Source organism: Schistosoma haematobium, chromosome 4 (assembly GCF_000699445.3).
Source record: "Schistosoma haematobium chromosome 4, whole genome shotgun sequence".
In the NCBI taxonomy this organism is placed as follows: domain Eukaryota; kingdom Metazoa; phylum Platyhelminthes; class Trematoda; order Strigeidida; family Schistosomatidae; genus Schistosoma; species Schistosoma haematobium.
This window is the reverse complement of record NC_067199.1, coordinates 20,898,948-20,926,273: the sequence shown is the minus strand read 5'-3', so window position 1 is coordinate 20,926,273 and position 27,326 is coordinate 20,898,948. Positions and strand designations below refer to the sequence as shown.

General features: G+C 30.3%; 1 protein-coding gene across 2 annotated transcripts in view; it reads left to right on the top strand.

Annotated features, from left to right (window-relative positions):
- MS3_00007624 (uncharacterized protein) overlaps nucleotides 1–27,009 on the top strand; it is a 38,469-nt gene extending 11,460 nt beyond the window's left edge. The window contains exons 7-15 of one of the 2 annotated variants that reach the window (XM_051215937.1): nucleotides 8,274–8,382; nucleotides 10,445–10,538; nucleotides 12,061–12,165; nucleotides 14,240–14,357; nucleotides 16,066–16,190; nucleotides 17,174–17,331; nucleotides 22,147–22,214; nucleotides 22,579–22,748; nucleotides 26,761–27,009. In XM_051215937.1, coding sequence (XP_051066480.1) covers nucleotides 8,274–8,382; nucleotides 10,445–10,538; nucleotides 12,061–12,165; nucleotides 14,240–14,357; nucleotides 16,066–16,190; nucleotides 17,174–17,331; nucleotides 22,147–22,214; nucleotides 22,579–22,748; nucleotides 26,761–26,817 — 1,004 coding nt within the window. In that variant the 3' untranslated portion in view covers nucleotides 26,818–27,009. Of the gene's footprint in view, nucleotides 1–8,273; nucleotides 8,383–10,444; nucleotides 10,539–12,060; nucleotides 12,166–14,239; nucleotides 14,358–16,065; nucleotides 16,191–17,173; nucleotides 18,388–22,146; nucleotides 22,215–22,578; nucleotides 22,749–26,760 lie in introns of those variants that run through there. The other variant, XM_051215938.1, reaches the window with a different exon arrangement.
- The last annotated feature ends 317 nt before the right edge of the window (nucleotides 27,010–27,326 follow it).

Here is a 27,326-nt window from a genome sequence, read left to right as displayed (position 1 = left end):
TTGATAAAAAAAACTTATGCTAAATACTGGAAAACTCGAATCGAAAAACCACATTTGTTGGCCTATTTTTCTTCATATCTTTTCTTTGCTGATAATATAAATAGTCTCGGGTCGATAGCAAAAATAATTGTAGCTTTGGAACTGAGATAAAACTATCACGAGTACTTAAACTATGTAGACGTGAAATTGTTGAAACATTATTTCTCAGTATGGGACATACAATATGAAATAGTCCAGTCCTGCAGGTCAAAGAATGATTATCACAGTTAAGAACTGGTGATATTTGAGCTATCAGTTTCGTGATCCACCAACTGAATTGTAAGAATCAATTGTGAATCTGAGAATATTTTCATTTAAATTATTAATTATAACGATTTTTTGTCATATCAATGAAAAATATTTGAACTTCACGAGTTAGACTTGGTTTAATAAGGAACATTGAAAAGAAAAGTGATAGACTGGTTATTACCCGCAATGTAATAGTTAATTGCTATGGATTTCGTAGATGAAATAGCTTTTGCAATGTACTTCTTGCACCTGTGTCAACAAAGGTTGGAACAATCAATTTTCAAATGTTATCTGTAAGCTGAAATGTTTTGGATAAATTTTGCTCCCGATAGTTGTACAGTATTGCCATCAGTTATAAAACACAATCTGCATATAGTAACTTTAAAAATTTAATTTTCATTCAGGATTATAAGTTGAATCATAGCGTTTCAACCATTTTATACTTTCTTAACAGTTAACTAATTCATTCTGTTTTGATGACGACTCTGTTCAGCAGCTAGAATACTTTTATCCACTTGTAACATTGCATGTTTAGACCTTATTTGTCAGTAATATATGTTCAATAAGAACAAACAAAGAATAAGTGTTACTCCTTAGAACACTTAAAATATCGTGCAAATATGTGACATTGATGTATGACGATTACTGTAAAGAAAAATCAATCTCTTAATTTCTTCCATTTGAGTTGTAACATGACTTATTTCCCTGAATCTGGCACTACAATTAACTTAAAGATATAGTATTCAAAAACCTTTCGTTGTTTGATTAGTGAAGCACTAATATCAGTAGTAAAATGCCATTCGATGAAGAGAAAATGGGAATTTCTTTGTATTTGTTAAATATCAGAACGTTTAGAATATCAGGTGAATATTTTGTTAAGATTTTTAACTAAAACGAAACAGTTAATTTGCATAATGAAAACAGAATGATGTTGCTTTTATAACTGAATTGTAATGTTTTTATTTAATGTCCTGGTGCTGGAGAACTGTGTGTTTTACTAGCGTAATTATTTCATTATCATTATATCAAAATTTGCGTGACCCTGTTTTAATAAGTAAATAGTTACTTATCTGGTCAGTGGATACACTCGTTTTTTGACTTATGTATGAATTTAAAATATGAAATATTATATATATATGAATCACCAAAATTATAGTGGTTGTTAACTGGCATTTTATCAAAGTTGATGGTCGGTTAAATAAACCCCTGGTATAAGGTTTTATTCTAGTTTGGAAATGACATCGTTCGTACTATTTAAACTCAGGTTACTCAGCGATACAATCAGAAAAGACATAACTGAGCTTTACTGCATCTCTACTTATTTCCTTTAAAACTGAGATAGTTAAGTGAGTTGATCACTAAGTAGTAAACATTTTTACAATTAGTACTTGATGATAACTGAATTTGTGTACATCTAAGAAAATCTGCTCCTTCAAATTTACAAATATACCATGTTTACGAGTACCAATTAGCACAAAACTTATGTTACTTCCTGTAACTTGCCTTCCGTCCACTAAAATCGCAAGAATCTTTATCACGATGTGAAATCATTGGGCATTTTCTTCACATTTAAATTTTATTGATGGTATGTCATGGATACTAAAAACTGAATCATATGATGTTGATTACCACCAAATGTCCAGTTGATTTAAAAGTTTACATACACCGAGTAATGTAAGTCATCTTCGTTTTGTAGGTCAATAGAGTCGAATCGTCCAGTTGTCATAATAACTACGTTTCAGTCATTGTGTCAGGATCCATTTAATCAAAGCCTTCATTTCGTACCTAATATTTATAAGTTTTCTCTGTATTTTGCGTGTTTGAATACTAAAATGTTTCATTGTTTCTTCGATGGGGGAGATTGTATTATGTCCTGTAATGTTTTAAGTGATCAGTAAATTGGTAATAGTTCATAGCAAAATGCATCTTTAAACTTCTATCATATAATGCATTTGAATCAATAAACAACAAACAATGGTCATAAATATTATTCTACTTACTACTTAACCTAATTCTTACATTTGTAACTTTATAATTATATGTTGAAGTATTATGAAACAATATGTTACTGCAGATCATCCATAAATATCAAATGGTTACTCAGTTGGCATTTTATTTGTACTATTTCTCATGGGATGAAATTCAAAACTATCTCATCCTGAAATAATCAACTAATATTATTCGAATTTTTAAACACTCGCCCATTTGTTATTAAATTTTCTATACTTCTTAAAGTCTATATGTTAGCTTATTGTTTCTCATTATGCTGCGAATTCTGAGAAAAATTAGACAGGTTTAAGCTCGAATTGGTTCTTGAGTTTACTAACAGTCGTCATGTAGATTAATTTTTTCAAAAACCATTGTATTTGTATTATTTAAGTGTATATGCATTACGTTCTTTTATTTAAGTAATGCCTTTGATATTGCACTACGATTTTTGTACAAATGAAAAAATAGCTGTAGTGTTGCAAACATTTGAATATATTAACGTCATGTCTTTATAAATTACGTAATCAACTCGATTAGTCGTCACGTTATAAGGTAATATAATTTATGTGACGTGTATTCGGTTAGTTATTCAATAAATATTTACTGATATTAAGGAGGATAATAACATCTCTAAACAATCTCAGTGATTTAAATTGAGTAAATCCAACGTTTTCCTCAGCGATCTGTATCAAGCTATTTCAAGGAAATATAATCAAACATTAAAATTATCGAATAAAAATAAATAAATGGTTCTCCAGTTAACTGTATATTAAACAGTCCATCCAGTGATGTTGGCAATACTGAAAGTAAAAATTCACTGTAATGCGTATGAGTCATTTGGTGTGAAAAGTGGAGAAAAGTGCGTTAAGACAACGGTTGGTTGATCCAGATTGCCGAGCGAGACGTCCGATTTACTTAAGGTTCATTCGCTGAGATTTTTACAAATATAATTTTCTTCCTTGATTTGTCACATTAATTTTACGCCCAACTACTGTACAATATTCGTTCAAATATAGACGAAAGGGCGAGGCTATAATTTATGAATGAACCACTCAGAATTAGGATAACGGGTCTTGGATTTTGGCGCGAAATTCATTTACTTATTTGTCTAAATAACGTTTCGGCATTTTAGCTGATGTCAGTTCGTGATGAAAATAAATCTAATTCCTAGCCCTAAACATCAACTATAAATCTTAATCATTATTCTTCACACTGCTTTATAACCATCATTTAGCCCCAGTAAGTAGGTGGATATGTTCAAGGTCACTTTAACGTCACTCAAAGGTCGTCCATAAATTATAGTCTTACCGACGAAAGTTCTTATAATTAACTCTTAATATTTCAGCACAATATATGTGAGGAAAAACTAAAAAATTATGAATTACTGTTTGGAGAGTCAGTCTTCTCTATCAAAATACCAATGAATGTAAATTGTTGAAGATTAATTAATTCCTTGTCATAGAATCATATTGTCTATGTCTAATGTTTATAACTATGATCGACACTGTTACTTCTCCTACTACTCTAGCACTTGTCTTGATAATTTAATCTCGTTGTGCTGGTTGTTTATGGTTACGTTTAGTGGTGTTACTTTCCCTGAACCAGATGACATAACCAGGTTCCGTCACGTCTCGAGTGTGATAGGAATCATTACTGACATTGTATAATCGTCGCACTATATCAGGAATTTACTGATTGGATACACAAACCACTGCTTACTGACTACATGATCTAAAAGTAACTTTTTCACTATGAAACTTGAAGATCGTGGGTTTAGTCACACATATAGTCATTGTTGTACACTAATGAGAAGTGTAAAACTAGTGAAAAACAGTTGTCCAGCTCTTTCTACTGTTTAGTAATTGACTAGTTAAAGTTATCCTATAACAGAAACTAACTTAATGTTTTATTGCAAAATTTTGGAACTGGAAACCTGAGTTAAATAATATTAAAATAACAGTAATGATAATTTATTAATATTAATGATGATTTTATCTAGTGAGGTACATTATTTTTTGAGAAACAAATTTGTGTCTGATATAATTTAATTTATACAAAGGAACTTCATTATTATTTTCAATCACCTAGTATCTTATGAATGAATTTGCTAATTGTTGTATTATTTATGAGATTTTTGTTCTTTGTAGTTTATACAAGTTTATGAACGCTAACTAAGAGGTTTATTATATATGTAAAGGTAATGTTTGCATATACATGATCAAAGTTGATTGAAACTAAAAAAAACAATAACAATTAAATGTCAAGTTTGTTTATTTTATTTAAAGCTTTACCATGTTTTTTTTCATTAAGCTTAAATGTTCCAGTTTTCATGATACCCTGATTGTAAAATTGTTTGCTAATACAGTGGACAATAAGAACATAATAGAATGAAAGACTTTACTGCACATCTTTAAAAAAAACTGAAAATCTATTCATATAAATGTTCTTAACAACTTCCATGGTTTGTAATTGCACTTCAAAACATAATTACTACCAGTACTCATTAACTCAAGTGTTCAGTTGCCTGGAGACTGTTTTTTCCAAATAGTCTTAAGTACATATTATGGCACTGAATTATCAAATGTATAACGAATAGTAGATTTTAAATATTTATATTTGAATAGACATTCAATGGTGATATCGTGTTTTCTTCGCCATGGTTATTATTGTTATTACTGTTATCAGTGTACGAAGTTCATTTTGATTAATACACAAGTAAAACAACTCGTATAAAACACTCACGTAAAGTTCTGAAAAATCGGTTTATTTTAGGTTCATTACCCTATGTTTCTAACCAAATACAGAATAATACCAGTTTTCATTATTTCTTAGATTTTAAGGGTTTTTGTCCCATCTTGAGAGTTTTTTCTAATGATAAAAATTGAGTAATATAATATTGAATATGAAAAGTAAACAATAATACGTTACTGAATATCAGGTTTTTGTTCACTATAAGTAACATATGAATTATGAATTTTACTCCTAATTACACTAGATATATGTACAAAGAAGTATAGTTTATAGTGAAAGGTAATCAATAGTCGGAAGCTAAAGTTTGACTGTTAGTAATCATGTATCATTCAGATGACGTTCTATTATCTTTCCAGTTAACCCTTAAAAATCCATTAATAATTTGTTGTATGAAAAGTAATCCATTGTTTGTTTCTTACATGATGGTCTGGGTTTAACTAGACAATCATGAAAGACAGAAAAGGATTACATTGCTATTTTTTTGGTATATAGGATTTCGCAGGAGTGAGTATTCACCACTCTACCAGTGATCGATCTGTAGGTAACAATCAGTCTGTAATATAGTCGGTAAATTGAATTTCCAAAGACCTGCTGTACTAATAAGGCATTGTTGCGTATTAAAAATTCTATGGTTAATTTTTATTCTACTTTTTATGTTTTACTAGCTTGGTGATAGTTTTCAGATGACAGTGCAGCAAAGTATTAGTTAAATATCTTCTGTGCTCTATATTTTTGATTTAGTACGCACTCAGTAAAAAATGTACTATGCTCACGGCCTTGAATAAACTAATCAGAATTGACATAGCACCTCGGGCATTTTTGCATGAAAGTGAGACGCAGTGCTGGACAGCTTGTATGTTGTTATGACATAAGTAAAAATTGACAATATTTTGTTTATGAGATGCTTGAAAACGATAAAAATGTGTAATACGCAATCGAACAATCAACAGAATTTAGAGCTTAAGCCAAAACACATGAAATACCAACTCCTGATGCAGATTCTGTTTTAATTAATTAGTATGATTCAGTAGTATTTTCTTAACTACTGAATTTAAATCTCAACGTCAAGTTTCCTAAGTTTGTAAATAAAAGGTTAGTAAAACATCATTGTACTTTAACTAACATCGGTTCGTGATGAATACCATATCTATAATATGTAACCATAACAACATAAAATTCTAGTTTGACTTCTATTATCTGACGACAGCCATTTTGTAACATAGCTGTTATCAGTTGTGGATGAAAACCCTATAGTGTTATAACCTTAACTCACAACCCTAGCCTAACTCCTAATATATAGACTTTGTTACTTTAATATAATGAACACTTTAACGTGTAAAGGATGATGAATCATATCAAGACCACTATTCCACTGTTTTATTGCTTTTTATTGTTAATCATTTTATAGCAAGGCAGTGTTTCCTGATTGACTGATAAGTGACTTAAGGTCGTCAGTATATTATACTTTTGTCCTTGATTACTAACTTATGTATATATATATATGCCTTTGTATATTGAACTGGTTTGTGATCAGCTACGAGGTTCATTTTGTTATCTGGTTCTGTTTTATACGCTTTTCAAATCTATTTTATTATCTTTCAAAGTTTCTATACACTGTTTGAGACTAATCATTTCCAATTTTTTTAATGGTCAGTCGGAGTTGACTCCATTACATAAAAAACGATCTTAATCAGTATAGTATTTTCAGATAAAAATGAGTTTCTCGTACTAGAAAAAGTTATTTAACTTATTCAGCACTTATATGCACTTTTTTATTTGGGTCAATTTAAAAGTCTTCTTTTATTATTAACTGATAAAAATAACAATTGAGTGCTTTTTATTGCAAAACACCAACGTTTCCTATAAATTATATTTTTCTGTCATAATATCTTCATACATATATGAACTAATGATAACAAGTTAGTAAACAGTGTTTGAAAAAAAAATGTAAATCAAATGTTTTGATATATAGAAATACCAAGAAAGTACTTACTTTAAAAAAAACCAAAAACTAATGTTTTCCACTCTGAGTTTTTGAAAGAAATAAAAAGGCAATTAGTTTTTCAACTTAAAGTTGACATAAATTTCAAGATGATTGATTTCAAATGAATTAATGACGCTAAATAATATTGTAACTTTTTCTAGAAGTTTACTTGAGCGGTTTTACAAAATTAATTTCATTCGTCATGGATTAACTTAAAATCGAGAACTCTTGGAAACTACACAATATTAAATCTATACAGAATGGAACCTAGAACTTTTTTATGTAACAGAGAATACTTATGGACTAATGAGTAGGTATGGAATTATATGTATGTCCAACCTTCAGATGATATTATTACATCAAGAAGACAATCTTCAAAATTAATCGAAATTAGCTATATTTATGGCCATTCAATAATATTTTGCAACCTAACATTCCATCAAGCTTTTATACCAGTAAATGATGCGTTAAAACTTGACATTGAGCATACAATTTTTCGTTCAATACAGTGATACTAATTTATTACATTATTCGAATCTATTAAGTCTTCTGAAAAAGTACCATAACACATTGTTGTACTCAAGGTCAAGTAAATCAGCATTCTACTCATTTTAGCAAAGATAAGTGATAAAATTATTATTTTATAAACTACGTCTATTGAGATAACAGATTATAATTGAAACTTATTAATGTCGACAAACTCTTTTATATAATTTCAATGATTACTTGACAGCATAGTATTATGCATATGATATTTCTTTTGCAATTATTTCATATTACCTTATAATTATGTTTTTGTCGTAGAACGATATCACTATTCATGGTTTTAAAATAATGAATCTAGTTAAGGAAAGTATTGGTTAAGTAAAAAAAAACTGAGAGTACACCATAATGACAGTCAAAATAAATCCTATCATTATTTCATCAATTTAAAATTATATTTAAATAGATGAATATGATAATGATTGCGGGAATTTTTTCTTGTTTATTTTTGCTCCGTATGATTGACAAAAGCATGATGTACAAAATGGAACACATGTATTGTTAGCAGAGATGGATGTACGTATTCCCATAAGAGACTAGTCATTTGCAGTCCTGAACATCAATGGGATGATTGAATCAACCAATACAAAAATTAATTGAAATGGGGCATAGTTCGACTGTCTTTTAACTAATTAATGAATTAGTTCATCAATAGTTTATATAAATAAATTTAGTTAGTTTAAATGTGAACAACATATTTCTTATTTTCTTTCATTAGATATAGGCAATTGTAAATTGCTATCCCGTTTTCTTGTGGATTATAATCAAATAGATGAATTGCCAAAATCAATTGGTCAACTTTCAGAACTTACGGTACTAGGAATTAAGTAAGTTTTCTACTGAATATTCTTTTATTCGTAGTTTTTTACTTAGTTGTTCAAGTATCCAAGGGTTCAAGTTTCACAAGTTACAAGTTAATGATCAGTTTTTACAACACATCAGTATACTGCTACTACTACTGTTGTGAATGAGAACACAGGTGAGGGAAACCGGTTGTGTTTAGATACAAAACTACAGAATCTTTTGGTAAAATATGAGAAGCATACCTGATTTGTAAATTTCCATTATTTGTCCCTCACATTCTGTATGACTTTTCCAGTTCACAATACCTTTCTATTTTCCATTTTATTCTGTTCAACTCAATCTTCTTAGCCTTTTGCTGCCAGGTTCTCCACTTCCGACTGATGTTGCATAATAATTATGTTTGTCGACATAAATAGCATACACCACACTACTACTACTACTACTCCACAAGTGGATTGGACGCATCACTTTTCTTAAGTCTTAACAATTAGCAGATTAACTTTTTATCATCAAGTCAGAATCAGATAGAGCACATATTAAACTTTGATCAATTCGTTATTTGTTTTGTTTTGTATGAAAACATTTATAGTTTTCAGTTCGTATTCTCTTTGTGCGATTATTTTATGTTTAGAAGTTTTGCTGATTGTTTTCTATTTACATAAAGTTTGTTTTATTTATGTGAGTTCAATAAGAGACGAAGAATGTGAATATATTGCGAAAGTTTAACCTATTATGTTAATATCATACCCTTATTATGTTTTAATTATTGTAAAGATGTTCATTTACAATTAAACTGTTTGTATTATTTCTCACAATGAAATTCATTAGCCTATTGGATAGAAATTCATTAGAAATTTAACTTATTACATTTAATATCACTATACAAGCTAAAAGAAACTATTAAAATTATCTTAATAAAAAGATTAAAAATATCCAAGATTTCAGAAATTCATAATTACATAATTAGATTTTGCAGATACAATGAGCACGAATAAAATTGACCAAAGTTTATATCACCGTGACTGATTTCAGGTATTTATTTTTGACATGTGTTTCGTGATACCTTTTGAAGATGTTATATTCTCCAAGTAAACTTATTAAACTCAAAGGAAATAATACCTTCAATATTTTAATCTTGGTCTAAAAATATTCTCTCTAACACTTCAAGTTTTTGGATGTCGTATCTTTACAGTGAAGATAAAGTTATCGGTAATACAGGAAAAGAATTAATACTGTCATGATTTTTGTTTCAGAAAGATGATATTTTTTATCACGTAAAAGATTTTTTTAAATTGTTAGCTGACAAAAAATTTGTCATTTTGTTCATTTAAATAAACACTGCCGCCTTGCTATATGATTGGAAGTTATTGGCAGAAAACTCTGGACCTAGGTTTTGTGCCACTTGAAACTCGTCAGTTGGATGTACCTGCTATCTTGAAGGAACTGATATTCCTTTAGAGATTCAAAACCACTTCGGCCAGCTTTACTTAGACTACTGGTTTCAATACAATTCAATCGATGGAATCAAATCGACAATTAAAGGGTTAAATAATTATAGCATTAATCACTTCAATAATCAGTCAATTGTATAGTTGCCGAACCTGTAACAATAAAAACTCTCGATCACTATTAAAGCTTCTAAGTTTAGCTAAAATTGGATGATCACATAACTGTTGATAAACATTCCGCTGTTATAAAATGTAGCTCTAGATGTCTTTTATTGAAGTGTGAAGTTAATGCGAAAACTTCAACTTCATGTGATTGTTTCTTTCTTGAGATATCAAGTTAGTGCCACGAAAACTTGGCTAGTATTTAGAAAATATTCCATTAACGATACACAGATGTATACTTGCTAAAGATTTGTTAAACACAAATACAGCAGATATATAATTGAATCGTACAATTTCTTCATCTTGAAGTCGTTTTATATGCATGTGTGTATGTGACTACCATTTAATGGTTCCATGGAATACATAAAAGTAGTTGGTAATTCATACTTTCTTATTACTCAAATATAAACTAGTCCTATATTTATTTTTAAACTTCATTATCTCTAGTCAACAAAAATGTATTTTTGTATTTCAGATATAACTGCTTAAGTGAACTCCCAGTTACAATATGTAATTGCGAGCATTTGACCGAACTGAATATTGAAGGCAATCATATAACTCAGCTACCGGTCAGTTTGCTTAATTTTGTTTGTACTGCCATGCAATGTAATCTTGTATAGTATATATGTAAGTAGTAGTGCAGAGAAAGTTATAAAATATTCGTTTGGCATTTTTGTCGATGGTAAATTACATCACGAGATATTTAAAGATATTATTGACATTATGATTATACGATAGATATCGAACATGAAAGCCCTGGATTTGAGTACCATCGGTTGGATTGTGGATCAACACTCCTGTAGTATCCCGGACTAGGACGAAATGTCCGCCCAGTGCTTCCAGGTTTTCATTGGTGGTCTGACATTGATCGGCTTTTTTATCTCAATAAAAACTCAACAACCTCCATAGCCTTATACTGATAGTTATTCGAATAGCACTGTCGATAAATCTTTCTACATACTGCTGGTTGTTTCCACACCAATCAGTCACTTGCATTATTACATTTTAATTGACTATCGATAAGTAGAAAATTCATTGTTGTGGTTACTTCTTGAGTACCTTATATCAATTTATTTTTTTGATTGCATAATATTAATGATTCATTTCATTAAACACAATGATATTAATAGGCATTTCCGGTTTCAATTATAAACTAGATAGTTCTGTAAAAAAATCATAATTATATGGTTGCAGATGAAAATCATTGAACACTTACTGATTTTGTTTTATGTTTTGTACAGCTTTGGAGAATATGGACAATTATCCTTTCCCATAGTTTCATTTAATGGTTTCCTTTATCATTATTTTTGATCACACCTTTTTCCTGATTGATGGTTAAAATATGAGGAAAAAATAAGTTAGCAGCTGATTTGTAATATGAATGGAGTGAGATAAATAAAATGTATTATTGTTGCAATAATTAAAGATAATAGAGGGGTTAAGTAAAATAAAATGATGTTAGAAATAATTATGAATAAAATCGTGGGGTTATGAGAAATAATTTAAGAGGTGGGGTGGTATTTTCAAATACGAAATAAAATGTAATGATAATAATTTAAGGTTATGGCAAAGATAGAGTTTAAACGTACTTCTTTGTACTCGCAGTTCTGTTTTCATATCATAGATGGCAAAAACAATGTTATCAATGAAATTTTGAAAAACTTACATGCTTTAGCTTGTTACACGTGGATAGGTACAGTTATTATGTAATCTAAATGGTAATTGATGTTTTCATAAAATTAAAAGCTTCGGTTTTTATTTTAAAGCCATAGAAAAAATGGTGACATCTATCACATTAAAGCATGAAGAACGTTAATTCAGAGCTTGATTTATTTATCCCCAGCATTGGGGTAGTGAATGCACACTGTTGAACAATCCCATACAACGAAAACACAACTCCCCAATGCTTTCAGGTTACCAATGTCTGTTTCACTGAAATCACACTGTGACGTTGATTATGAGACATACATTATAATTAATCTATATTCATTTGCTAATTCTACTATCTAAGTAATATTATTTTTTCTTTGGCTTGTTTACGAGTAGAACCTGTTTTTCTTTCTATCTTTTTCTGTATATTTAATTGAATAGGAAAATCTATTGTGTCACTTAAAAGATTCACTTTCTGTAGTACTATCTCGTAATCATTTCAATTCTTTCCCAATCGGTGATAAAACTCAGTATAAAAATGTCAAAGTAAGTACAAATGTGCCTTTATTTAACTTTTGTTTTCACACTGATAATACATTTTCGAAGTTTCTTCTTTATCAGAATATTTTTAAATTGCTTAAATATATTTTCTTAGAAATAATCATATGGATTCCAACTGTACTTTTTTGTTTTAAATTCTGAAATTAGTAGTTATTTGAAAATGGATACAATAATGAATGATCATATGGTATGAAAGATTAACATTTCACATAATAAACCATTTGCAGCATCTTAACCTGAATCATTTTATAGAATAAGTTTTGTTAGTATAGGGGTTGTGGAGATTATTAAGTTTTTGATTGAGATCATGAACCGATTGATGTTAGACCACCTTTGGAAACCTGGAAGCACTGGACGGCCGTTTCGTCCTACTGCGGGACTCTTCAGCAGTGCGCATCCACGGTCCCGCTCGCAGGATTCACAATCACCATCGGATGCCGGCTCAGTGGTCCGATAGGTTAAGCGTTCGCGCGCGAGACCGAAGGCCCCGAGTTCGAATCCCGCGAGCGGGATCGTGGATGCGCACCGCTGAGAAGCCCCACAACAGGACGAGACGGCCGTCCAGTGCTTCCAGGTTTCCAAAGGTGGTCTAACACCAATCGGTTCATGATCTCAATAAAAATAAGTTTTATTGTTTGGAATAATTCAAACAATTTCTTTAAGTTAATAACTATTGAGTTTACTAGTTTTAGTTATTTTATCAGAGTTTATTTGATAGAAAAAATTTAGGTGTTATGGAAATCTTTATTTTCAGTATTTTAAGTCTGTTATAACACAGTTGAAAATTAGATTTTCTACTCATTGGGATATTACAAATATATTATATATATTATATTATATATTATATATATATATATATATATATATTATATTATATATTATATATTATTTATAACAATCTACCCAATGCTCAATTTATTCGAAATTATCAAATCAAACCTTGGTAATGATACATACAAATATGATCATGTGTTTACTCAGTAAGAACATTTACATAGTTATAGCTGAAAGCCACCAATCAGAAGCAGCGAATTATCGATCGGACCAAGGACGTGCAAAACACGTGCGAGCGACCCAGAGTCTTGATTGGTCCTGCTTTCCGCCTAGCCCAGTCAGTTAAGACCAGAACACCAGTCTCAGCCTCTGTAATATGAATCCTTATATTTCAAACATACTGAGTTTATATACCAATAAAACAGACCATAACGTAGCATAAAATAGAAAATAACATTTGTACAAAATTTGGCCAAATGTGGCTGTGAATGTGGGAGGCAGTGACTAATAGACAGGGCATAATTCTAAAATGGTAAAACGTATAATAATGGTTCATAGGTCAAAATAAAGTTTATAATAAGAGGAATATGAATATGAATAGTTTAGTTACTTAACAATTATACGATAAAAATATACGTTTAGTATTTGTCCATAAAAGGATCCCAAAGTTATCAATCATTGTGTTTATCGGGACCTAACACATATGAAAAATAAAAGGTCAACTATAAAAATGGAATGTAAGAGGAAAAAAGAATAATAATATTAAAAATGATTTGAAGGACAGTGTTAAACTCATCACTCTGGATAATAAATCGACATTACCAGAATAGAATCAGGGTGAGAACAATCTGTTTCTGAATACATAAATGAGGTTTGAATTTTCGTATGGTCATGTATACAAATATAAGAGTAATCGGTATTTGTAAGTTATAATCTCTGAACATTTACCAAAATAGCTGTAGAAGCAAACAAAATCAAATGACCCAGTAAGAATTCATTTTCCTCTGCCGCCAAACACGTTGTTGTTACAGGTCATAAGACTAATCTTAACTTAGCCTTTGTGGCTTTGCACAAAAGTTATCCAAGGCGTAAACTAAAGTTTATTGAAGCCCTAGTTGTACGAAAATATAAAAAAACAGAGACGGATGATAGCTAGCAGTGGAATCCAGGACAGAGTAAAATCGTCACTTTGTCACGATTTGTTTTCTGAAACATCTTTTCTGGAATAAATTTAGTTTCATACATCATTTTTATCTATTTTCTTATTTCGGTTTTCTTTCTAAAGCATTTCAGATTGGATTATAATCGTTTAGAAATATTCGAAGCAGTTCAGCTGTCAGAAAATACTCAACTGACTACACTAAACTTATGCAACAATAACATTATTACTTTGGACTTTACAGGTAAACGTTTTTTCTGTTAACTACTTTAAAACATGCCATGAATTTATTTATGATGCTGTCACAAAGGTTACATCGTAGAGTAACTGTTCAAATTTTACAGATACAACCAATTAGGTTACTTGTTAATTTGCTGTATGTTAGTAATAGTTCTGAAAATACATGTTTTAGATTTTTTAATATCCATTTGCTGAATTATGTCAGTGCACGTTATTATTTCTATATAACTGTAATTCTCTATGTTGTTTGTAATAGGCTGTTTGCAAATCATGATCACGTGGTTCATTACATTTATGATGTGAATAGTCAACTCTTTTTATAAAAGGTATTTCTGTTACTAAAAAGACGGATAGTGAACTCTAATCAAGAATTTGAATGATAACTTTGGGTATTAAAACTTTGAAGGAGAATCCAAAACACATGTACATTTCCATTTGTTTGTCAAATTGAATATGAAATATGAACTTTAGACTTGATTGTAACTGACCACCTCGGAACGATGTCTTTGCAAGATAAACAGTAATTCAATAGAAATCATAAAAAAAAAGCTTTTATGGCAATAGTTGCTGACCACTTGTGCTAAGTAGTTAAACGTGTATACAACTACTGAAAAAGCGATTGTTTAGTTGTAACATTAAATCAAAAAGTGTTTTAATCGTTAGTTTGTAATGACTTGGATTATCCCGTTGTCAGTGAAAGTACACTCAGTTGAAGAATCACAAACAGGACGAAACCTGCCTCATGGATTTCACTGCTAGCTACATTCCATCTATTACAAAGCGAAAAGTGGTCATTTATCACTATATGTATTTCTTACAACTCATCAAGATATTTCAAGCCACACGTTCTAGACAAATGTTCCTTATGTTTTTTTTACTTTCTGTCTTGTAATTTCAACATTTATTAACATACAGTTTCATTGTTGATCATGCTTTATGAACCCAAATTTGTTTACAATGATCTTTTACATATGCGAAGTCTATATTGATGAACACCACGTCATTAAAGTTTCGAAAGACAGTAACCTTTTTTATTATTGACTTAACATTGATTAAAAAGTAGCCAATAAACAAAAGAAAATATTTATCTAATTTGTTTCGAAACGATTATTTGTTCACAGTAATATTATGTTATTCAAACAAAGGCTCGACACAATCCATGAAATCAATGTGATAAATGTTAGTGCAGGTGTTTCTTTCTATTTGAAACATCTCCTATATTGGTTCTGTTGGATTATCATGAACAAAATGCAGTATTCGGTGCACTAATCGTTATCAAAATCTTGATACGTATCTACAAAATATGTTGTTCTGTATACAAAATCAGCAATAATTTGATAATTTGTTCTTTTCTCATTTCAAGATGGTATTCTCTATCAAATTATAAACGCATAACAATATTTGGTGAATTTTATCATGAATTATTACTCTTGTACATTTTCATCAAAGATCAGTGATATATTCTGAAGGATATTCAATATTATGAATTGTGGGAAAATTCTGATATCACTAATGTATAATCGTGTAATTATAATAATGATTTCATTTCATCTAAACGTCATATTTAAATGTGACTTATTTTCTAATTCTAATAATCATACTTTAAATGATTATATTTATTTTATTTATTTAGCAATTTTATTGAGTTCATGAACTGTTTACTATTTCCTATTCACATCAGTTGATATTTTCTATACTCTGTCTTTCTGAAGGAATAGAAACATTGAAACATCTTGTTGAATTAGATCTTTCTTATAATCAAATTGGTCATCTACCTGATTCAATTGGCGAGTTAGTATCTTTAGAAGTATTAGATTTGACTAGTAATCGCTTAGAGGTAATATTTTATAGTATAATGTTCATTTTGTTTAATTATGTTCATTTCTTCTGTGCTTATTAATTGATCAGTACCAAGCATATAATCTGTTAAACGTACATATTCATTAAAAATATAAGCACTTGACAAATCCTATGATTAGTAGCTCTGTTTTAACGTTAATCTGACCGTTCTTAATGATTTCTTTTATAATATTATAGCTAACATTTGATAGAACTTAACTAACGTTTGTAATTAAATAAGGTGTGTGTTACTGATGTCGACAGATATAAGAGTATGTATCATCAGGTGAATGTGAAATGCCTAGCGTCAGAGGGTTGCTTTTGCGAAGTATTTTCTTCTCCATGATCAGAGTATAACACCATCTCTCCGGATGCTAATCTTTTTTTGTCCACCGTGCATCGTTACGATGAATTACATATGTATACTGTATAATATCACTGACAGCAAATTGAATAAGGTACATGCAATATCACTAATTTTAAGTCATGTGATAATTATGGAACTTTATGACTAAGTTAATAAAAATAACAAGCAGGTAGGTAAGCAACAATTTTTTTTTTCAATTTAACACTGGCTTATGATTAAAACATAGGTAATACATTTTAAGTTTATTATTTACATCTGTAATTACTCTTACGTCAATTATTTGAATAAAGCAACCTATACGTAACTCATCAATAAACCGAATACTTAAAAATTTTATTTTTGTCAGCTTATTTTTATCTAAGTTTAACTGCAATTTGTACCGTTCATTAACATTGAAATAAACAGGTTGGTTCGAATGTTATTTTGTCAGTTAGTAAATACAGTTTACAGTAAACAATCCAACAGAATAATTTTTTATGATATGGAAATGTTATCTGAATTTATGCCTGACTTAATTTACATAATTTAAGTATATTCAAATCATCTGATAATTATTTCCATTTCCATTTAACACAGTACAAACATGGTTATTTACATTTTATTCCATCGATTAGGGATTACCAAATAGAATTGGCGAATTGGTCAGATTAGTACAATTGGAATTAGAATCCAATCAAATCAAATCGATTCCTTTAAACATTGGACAATTATGTCAATTACAAACACTTAATTTAGATGTAAACAAGTTATCTAGACTTCCATCAACCATAGGGTGAGTTATTATTATAAACTTTTGATGGATTTGCCTTGTTTTCATAACTTCATTTTGTTCACCTTTCAAATATGAACATGTATAAAGGAACTTAATAAGTGATTTCAACACATTCACTAATTCTAAAGATTAAAGATATAAATGAAAGACTAATTTGATTTACATTTTCAGTAACTTGTTTCATATCCGAAGTTATTCTTGATTGTTAAAATGAAGGCAAGTTTACTGTAAATTAATGATTCTTATAGTCACTTGCTGATTTATGGCTTTGATGAAAATCCGAAATTTTCTGTATGGGATGATGAGGATTGTTGAATTTCATTGAAATCACAAACTGATTTAAGTTAGATTGATTCATCCTAGATCGGTGCGTAACTCCTAAAATTTATTGAAATAGTTATCGAATTTTACGCACCTGGACAGCATCATGGACGAAGGAAAAAGGTCGGATGCAGATGTAAAGGCAAGGATTGGCAAAGCAAGAACAGCATTCCTACAGTTGAAGAACATATCGCACTCAATTATTTGTAAGCCAACATCAAAGTTACAGTCTTCAATACAACCGTCAAGAGAGATCCACTGTACGTAGCTGGAACGTGGAGAACTACCACAACTATCATCAAAACCGTACAGGTATTTATAAACAATTGTCTACGTAAGATACTGATTGTCCGTTGACCGGATACTATTAGCAACAGCATACTGTCGGAGAGAACAAACCAGTTTCCAGTTGAAGAAGAAAATAGTAAAAGACATTGGAGATGGGTAGGATATACATTGCAGAGATCATCAAACTGCACCACGAATTAAGCCGTAACATGGATCGTTGAAGTCAAGGGGGAAAGAAGAAGACCGAAGGACATACTGTGTCTAGAATTGAAGTAGATATCAAAAGAATGAACAGCAAGTGGAGAGGATTGTTGAGGATAGAGCTGTTTGAAGAATGCTGATGAGCAGCCTATACCTTTTCACGAGGGGTAATAGACGTAAGTAAGCAAGTAAATAACTCATTGAGTTTTCTATAAATAACCAGAGGAGAAAGTTACTACCAACTATATAATGAATTAGATTTTATTTGAGATTATTAATAATCTTGGTAAATTTATACTCAATCAGATATCCAAAAAATGGATGCGCCGTAGAATATTTACAGTTGGATAAATTTTGCCTCTCATCTATTAGGTCATGTTCTAAGTTTTATAGTTCATTAATTCTGTTTGTTTTTCCTATATACTTAGTTTTAAAATATGTTTTGAATATAACGAGGAACTATGACATAATTGATTTGCTAAAGCTGAAGTAGATCAAACAAGACTTTTTTATTACTTTTTTAAAAATATTGTCTGACATTCGTCGATTCTCATTATTAGTGTAATTGATCTACAGTTTTGATGAATAATATTTTAAAATCTTGAAAATTGACAATTCGAATTAGGTTTTTAAATGAGATCATGAACCGATTTATGTTAGACCATCATTGAAAACCTGGGAGCACTGAATGGCTGTTTAGTCCTACCGTGGGACTCCTCAGCAGTGCGCGTCCACAATAGGACGAAGCAGCCGTCCAGTTCTTCCAAGTTTTCAATGAAGGTCTAACATAAATCGGTTCATGATCTCAACCAAAACCTTACTAATCTCCACAACCCCATACCGGTAGTTTCAATTAACATTCTACTATAATGCCCAATAATGTAAATTCCCTCCTATCAATGTCATATTATTTCGTGTATCATTCCTAAACTATCTATTATCTTAACTTTTTCTTAAGTTAATCAATCAGTCATTAACTTTCTCCCATTTGATCTCAAATGGATGGATTTTTCTTTTGTAAACTAAAGTTTACATTATTTTCTTTTTAACTACTTAGTTGTCATTATTGAGTTAGTTTACACAGATTGTATTGGTTTATTGTTAACAATCAGTGAACTAAAAGGAAATGCATTTGGTTGTATTAAAATTTCAAAAGTTATGTATTTTATTTACAGAATTTTATATTATTTGTTTTAATAAACACTCATTTACTTATAAAAATAATAATAATTTATATTCTGAAAATAATAATTACAGAATTCACACCAGTTTACAGGCATGATCAATTTGCTAAAAATATTAACATTAGATGTACAGAACAAACATGTGATATAAGATAGTTCTAAGTATACTAGTTCAGTAATTGTTTAGATAGTACATTTATGACATGTATTACAGCAGTCCAATGCATCAGCCGGGAATTTTTAATATTTCTTAAATGGACAGCCTGTTGATTTATGAACGGAGTAATTAAAGTCATTTCGTGTGCCAGATCGAATTAATAATTATCTACAACTAGAGAAATCAAAACGAAAACAAAGAGCACGGAACAACAAAGCATTAATTACGAAAATACATCAATCAGGTCTACCTAATTGCGTGTCATGTGACACAGTGATATACTGTTGATGTTATTCAAACTAGTTAAACTTGCTTGGAACTGTGTTAACATAAAGCGACAGCAAGTAGGTGGTCTTAATTAGGGAATGCACCAATAAAAATGGCTAAACATTTAAAGTTCCTATAATATCACTTGTGGAATGAGATACACTTACAGGTGCTAGAACATTCAATGCATTTTCAGAGGAGCAGTGTGCATCGATGCAGCGAACAAATAATGGGATTGATTTTATCGTAGTATGCAAATGTATTTAAGCTATTTTAATACTTTAATAAAGTTGTTTTCTTTTATTTTCCATCACACTATTAACCATCTGTTATTACACGTTAAACTGAAAATTAAACTTTTTTCTTATTCGTTAATGCATGTTGTTTTTTAACTTTAAGTAAAATAATAATAGTGATATATGCAATGAGTTTTGTAATGAGATGATTATAAAGTGTTTAGTTACCTTTATAATAATTGAATTCCATAAAATTTCTACAGAAATTCTGCTTTACACTATGAAGTTTGTAGGATTTAATGAGTGCACTTTTATGTTACACAAAATTTTGAGATAATAAGCAAATCTATTATGGGCTCATTATACATCAGGTTTTTTGAAGTATTATGTTGAAAAGATATGATTTTTAGAGTTACAAATGTGAGGAGTGAGATGATAAAGGATAGTGCTACATTTAAAGTTAACTAACGCCAGTGATATTGATCTATGGATATCTAATTTATAACTTACAGTTACTCTGGACACCAAATGCCATAATAGTTTCGTGTCCAACCTAGTTAGAACTGAGATAATTCAAACAAGAGAAAAATAGCTCTTTAGCTTTTTTCGTTCTTATCGGTTATTTGGCTGGTGTCAGTTTTTGCTGAGAATCGCCTTCAGTAATGAAACGGGTCGTTATACACCCCAGTAGGAAAAACCGATCAACATTGAGATAATTTTTTTAGGTATTCCGTTAAAGGTTTTTAAAATTTCAGAAAACTCAGAATATAGTCCATTTGTCAGTATAGAGTGTTGGAGATTGTTGAGGTTGGTTAGGATCATAAACCCAAATAAGTTAGACAACCATTGGAACTTGGGAAGCGCCGAATGACCGTTACTTCTTAGTATGGATTTTCTCATCAGTTCACATCCAATACTCCACAACATGGAATAGGACCTGGAACCTATGGTTCCTTACGAAAATGCCCAATATTTAAATCAATGTGTCGAATACCTTGGGTTTGGCTCTCGGTTGTGAAGTCGGTGATGTGTACTCTTGAATAGTTTTACACTAGGATGAAATAGCTTTTCAGGGTCTTCAGGTTCGCAATAGTTGTCTAACTTAGATCAGTTCGTGATCTCAATGGCCTATTTATTTGGTTTAACAAAACAAAATATTGGATTTTACAAGATGATACACCTATTTTTTACAAGATATTCCAATTTTACTACGTTTATATATATATATATATATATATATATATATATATATATATATATATATATATAACAATTACAAGCATAGAAAAATAAATTGATGTATTTGTAATATCCTAATGAGTAGAGAAATTAAATTTTCTGACGTTTTATGACTCGGTGTAAGCCACTTCTTCACAGAATAAATAACCAAATCGAGATTAATCCAGGTTTAAATAGTACAAAGGAACAACGCAAAAATATTATGTGAATATTATGGGTACATAATATTTAGAACGTAAAAGTGCATTATTTGGATTGAAATATTTCATAAATTACTTTGACTGGACATTAGTGACGAAGATGTCAATAGTGTACAGCATTTGATTTGGACAAAATGTATTATCCGGGGCAATGAAATTTTCGAGTGCAACATTGGTATGAAAGCATACGTTACAATAGTCATCAATTTTATAAGCAGAGTTATTTGTGATAAGCAATCCAAGAAGAACATAAGTACTCTGCAAAAGTCAAATTAATACCACGTTGTACTATGTCACGTACGACTCTTCCGTTGAAAACCGGTATTTACTTAGTGTAGGAACTGAGGCGTATTGTCTGCAAATGAATGGCATAGCGAAGTATGATTCCAATCTCTCAGACAACGGACTGGAATTCGTATCCTTTTATGTCAACGTTCATTTTGGAAAGCACACAATATAAGCAATAATTCGGTTAATTTGCTTATGTTAGAGACTCGAGGTTAGTCTGTTGTCCAGTAGTTTTACTCACTTCAAATTAAGAATGGATTGTATTTGCATACCATCCTTTCTAATATATACCGATTAATTACATACATAGCGTAGTAAGTTCTAAAATATCGTATGTACCATTTAATTAAGCACTTTTAATCATTTTAATAGTCTCAGCATTTCTTTTTTTCACTTTCATAGTTTATTTTATGCATGTTTTTCGATTTTTAAAGAAATCTGAACAATTTAAGGAAACTGAGAGTGAAAGACAATCTTCTTCAACGTTTACCACCTGAAATCGGTAAGTACTAAACTTATGTCAACTGAAAAATGTTATTAACGTAAACTAAAAGTTATGTAAGTAATAATGGTAAAAATAAGAGTGCTTTTTGAGGGCTAACGCCTCCTGGATATTGAAGCTGAAAATATCATTTGAATGGTATTTATCTCTATAAATTCTTCAGCCATATTTTTTTAATAGATTTCGCCGAACCGAAGACTTACAAATGATGCAGAAATATGTACACTACTTATGAACTATTAAGTAGTTAAAGTATAACTTGAAGATTGGAAGGGCATGAGAATCTGTATGTTGTGTAGTGTTATTTCAGATTCGATACCACTTATTTATTTTCCACATGTTTTGTTCTGATCACTTTTTTTAGGCAAACTGCAGAATTTAACACATTTGTATCTATCAAATAATAAGACATTGGATTTGCTTCCTATTGAATTAGGAATGCTGCGTTCTCTGCGATTTCTGGGTATTGATGGTTGTAGTCTCAAACAGATGCCTGTTGATATAACAAAAAATGGATCAGCCTCCGTCATTAAAGTGGGTAATTATTCATTGAATTTATTAACTCTAGTGGTTGTTTTTCACTTTTTTCACATTGATAATCACTTTTTTTGCTACAGATTAGATATTTTATGTTTGAAAGAATTGTTTATGGTGAATCTAAACCTGGTAAGCAATTGTTATATTCATCGTTACTCGTTGTCAGATGACACAAAGTTTTACTTGAGATGAATCTTTTGTTGCTTAGTTTTTGTATAAAATATTGCTCAATTTGTTTTTGTGTTAAGTATTTCCGGTATAATAACTTACAATAAAATACCTCGAGCGTGAATAAACACTGAAAGAAAAGGCAGAATTTGTTTATAATTTTTCAGAATCATTGGTCTAGAATGTGTTTTTCTCAACATGAGGAAGTTGCAGAATCTACTAATTACTTCAAGTTCTCATAATGAACTGATAACGTCGATTAGAAATTTCCTACTTTTTGACCAATTTTTGAATTTTTGTACGTCTCATAGCCTTTAGAAGTGACTTTTATGGAAGTTTTGTAAATTCACTGTGAAATCTCTCACTAATATCAAAAGCTGATTTGTACACGTAAGATACACTTGTTCTGATGCTTCGAATCATAGTTTATACAAAACATGGTTTTTGTGCCTCTTTCATTTACTTTTATGGACAATTTACAAATCAATCAGAACTAATAACATGGAGTGAATTAGTTAAATACGTTAAGCACTTTGCTTGACATGGAAGTTTCATTAGCCATAACGGATTTGTATCTAATAATGTCTCGGTAGAGATTCAAGAAGATCATTCAGTCTTTCGTAAGCTTCTTTACTCGCGGTACAGGCAAGATGCCTGTTTACTAACCAAAGACAGCGTATATTGGTCAATAATTCCCACTATATTACTTTGTGTCTGTGAAACACAGTCCTTGAAAGTAGAAGAGATGCTTACGCTGTAGGTTTTGATCATAGATGTATTTGAGGCGTCATTTGCTTTTCGTCTAACGATAGAGTTAGTAGTGTTGAAGTTATACATCGGGAACTTGACTTAGATGATTCGTCGACTGATAAAGTTATTGTAGCAACTTATATGTTGTTGTACACTTACATTATTTATCCAAATTTTCAGACAGACTTAACTCAGACAGCATGTGACTATTGGGTCATTTCAACCATTCTTATAACCCTTTTGTTTCCTAAACGTTGTGGCCGTCAGCACACATACCTTTTTTATTCATGTCTTTGTAATTGTACGCCTATAAAGACGGATTTGTGTGTATATCTGTACACCTATTACCTTATCCAGTACCAGTCTCTTTGTTGCGTTATTCGTTTTTTTTTGAGTTGCATTAACGTTTTTTATATTTTGAGTAGGCACATGTGCTTGACAAAATAAACGTATAAAATATAAATATCTGAAGCGCTCGTGTTTGATGTTTTATATCCACTTTTGATATTAACGGGATTTTTCGTCGGAATATGTATAGTGAAAGTTAGATACATATTTCGTCTACATCATTAATGATTCCATGAATTCAGACAATAAACATTAAGTTATGACTCCTTATCTGTTGAGGTTGGTACGACATAGGTCACCACCATCTAGCCCGACAGTTACTGTTTTCTGGTTTAGGAGTAAGTCAGAAAAAAGCTAGGACCAGTCAGTGCAGGATAAGGCATTAGTCCATGAAGTCATTGACTGTCGATCTGAGACATGTTGGTAGATGAAGAGTATCTGATTGGGATCCATGCGATAATGACTATAAATATCTGAAGACTTTAAGTGACATTGCTCATGATCGTTCAAAACGGCGGAGATGTATTCCTTCTTATTTTCCTCTCAATCCTGAATTCCAGTATTTAGTAATGCAAACCTTTCCATTATGTCTTTTCGAACCAGATTTCTTAATATTCACCCTTTCACATTGTTATTTCTACTGTATTTTTTCGGTCTTTTTTTCCATACTTCTTATTAATTTCATCTTACTGTGCTAATGTGATGTGGTAACTTGGGACAATACAGATCCGTCCCAGTCTCTACGCTGATAATTAAGGATTGACCCATTTAAGCTAACATGTTGTATGTATGGTTTTGATAATAGACTATTAATAATAAAAGTGAACCAGTATTCTTTGTAGATTTTTAAGTATCGAGTGTCTGTATATTTTTGTGTTTCACTCTTAACAACAGATGTAGTAACAAACATCACATAAATCCCGCTTTCTTCATTCAGAAATTTAAAAACTATTTATATATTTCGCTTGGAGAAATATTCGGTTGTTGAACTGTTTATTTTTTGTTTTCCATTAATAAACTTGTAAATAACTGATCTTCATACCAATTTCTCTTAAATGAACTGGTTGATATTTGTTCTATTAATGTGATAAATAAATATATTAACTTTCTAAAATAATTATTTTATCAACAAATATCAATCATTGATCTGGAACTGTAGTGATTCACGTGAGTTTTTTTAACTATTGGACAGACAAATTATGATCATTTTGGGTTGTCATTTACACATATATTTTTGTCGACTATTCACTTGTAATTTTGATGATCTTTATATGTGGCTATGTCAACTGATCATGTAATTCATTCGTTATCTGACTTTAGTATCCTTTTAACTGTTTAGCAATTAATTCTGATTCATATTTATTACGATTGAATGGGATAAAGAACCTTTCTCTGCACTGCATCTCTTACTGTCTGCATGAAATATCGATTGCGTGATGAAACGTACATATCCGAAACACTCGTTTTGGTCTTTAATATACCTTTGATCCAAACGTTTAAAGTCTATGGTGGTTGGTACTATGTCAAGTCCACAAAGGCTATTCTAGCCTTTGGACAGATCAATCTATTCATTCTTCTCAAGTCACATTTAGACCTTATCACTTATTCGATTGTTAACTCGAACTGCTTTTATATAATTGTATGTGTTAATTGCTAGGTCTATTCGTTACGTGTCTGTAACTTATTTTTGTCTGAATATAAATGTTGAGTCACGCTTGATCAAATTGAGTTGGCTCACTCGCCTTTCTGATGCGCATCACTTCGTTTCTCTATTTGTTTGTCCGGATCAACATTTGTTTGAAATATACATATTCTTATATTTGGCTTATTTAATTCCGTTATTCCTTAAAGCGATTTAAGTCGATAACTATGTACTAGGGTAGCCGGGATGTATATTTAGATAGCAATCATCATATATATATATATATATATATATATATATATATATACATATATCATTATCGTCCAACCATAACTGATTCAAACGGTCACGTAAAAATCTCCACGATAAATAATGTCGTAGTGTATTGTTCCTGTGCTTGTATTTTTTTCCACAATTCTGCTATATTCATATTTATTTTATGGTAACCTGTCACAGTAGTTCATAGTTTATCATTTGGTTTTGTACAATAACTCTTACTCTTTAAAACTAGCTTATTTATAGTTGATCGGATATACATCGTACTTACAATGTATAAAGTTAGTTATTAAATAATTTCAAAATTATTTCTCAGTGTAAAGTATCTATGATTTATTAATTGAATTCATGGGTCAATTGAAGCTAGACCACCATGGAAAACCTGGAAGCACTGAACGGCCGTTTCATCCTAGTATGGTGCTCCTCAGCAGTGCGCATCCACGATCCCGCCCTGCAAAATCCAAACCCAGGACCTATCAGTCTTGCACGCGCATACGCTTAGCATTTAGACCACTAAACCAGCATCCAACGGTATTAATGTCTAACTTCAACCAATTCACGAAATCGCACCAACGTCCATCATTTTCTTAAGTGATTTACTATCTCACAACAGACCTGGTTGAACGCACTGGTAACGTCTTCTTACTAGAACTCCAGGAAATAACTCTTGGAGATTTATGACTTATTAGATTTGCATTTGTTTATACATTGCATGTAAACAATCACGTTATTCAACTCACTTTTTAACATTTTTTTACTCAACATTAGATCAATGATTAACAAAATTTTCGTGTTTGTTTTTGTCTTTAAAATAATTTCATTTAGTATTTACGTGATCTATTGTGTATTCATAGCCGAATTTGTCAAAATTCTATTACATAATAACTTCAAGTATCAACGAATATCAACAATTCATACGTATGTTAGTAATTCATTTATTCCATTGTAAATGTATTTTTGTTTCCGTAATTAAGTTTTTTTTTTAATTCTTCCATAAAATTATTATTTTTTCCGGATCAATAATGAAAATATGAATATTTTCACTTTTGAATGAATAAAACGTTCTTTTTTAAAAAAAAAATTAAAATCAATCATTTTGTCTAAAAGGAAAATTAATCTTCAGTAATATATTATATGTTTTTATTATTATTAATATTATTATTATTCATGATTTAGTTGTCATTTTAGTAATATATATTAAAGATAATTTGAAATGTTTTTCTTTCGTTTTCATTTTCAATGACAGTTGTATAAATTATTGATAGTTATATCAGTAGTTTCTTATTATTTCTTACAATTATTCGTGTAATCATATGATTATTTAATTGAAAATTTATTTTTATTTTTTATTTTTTGCTCTTTAAGTCATATAGATTAATTGTTTATTTTCA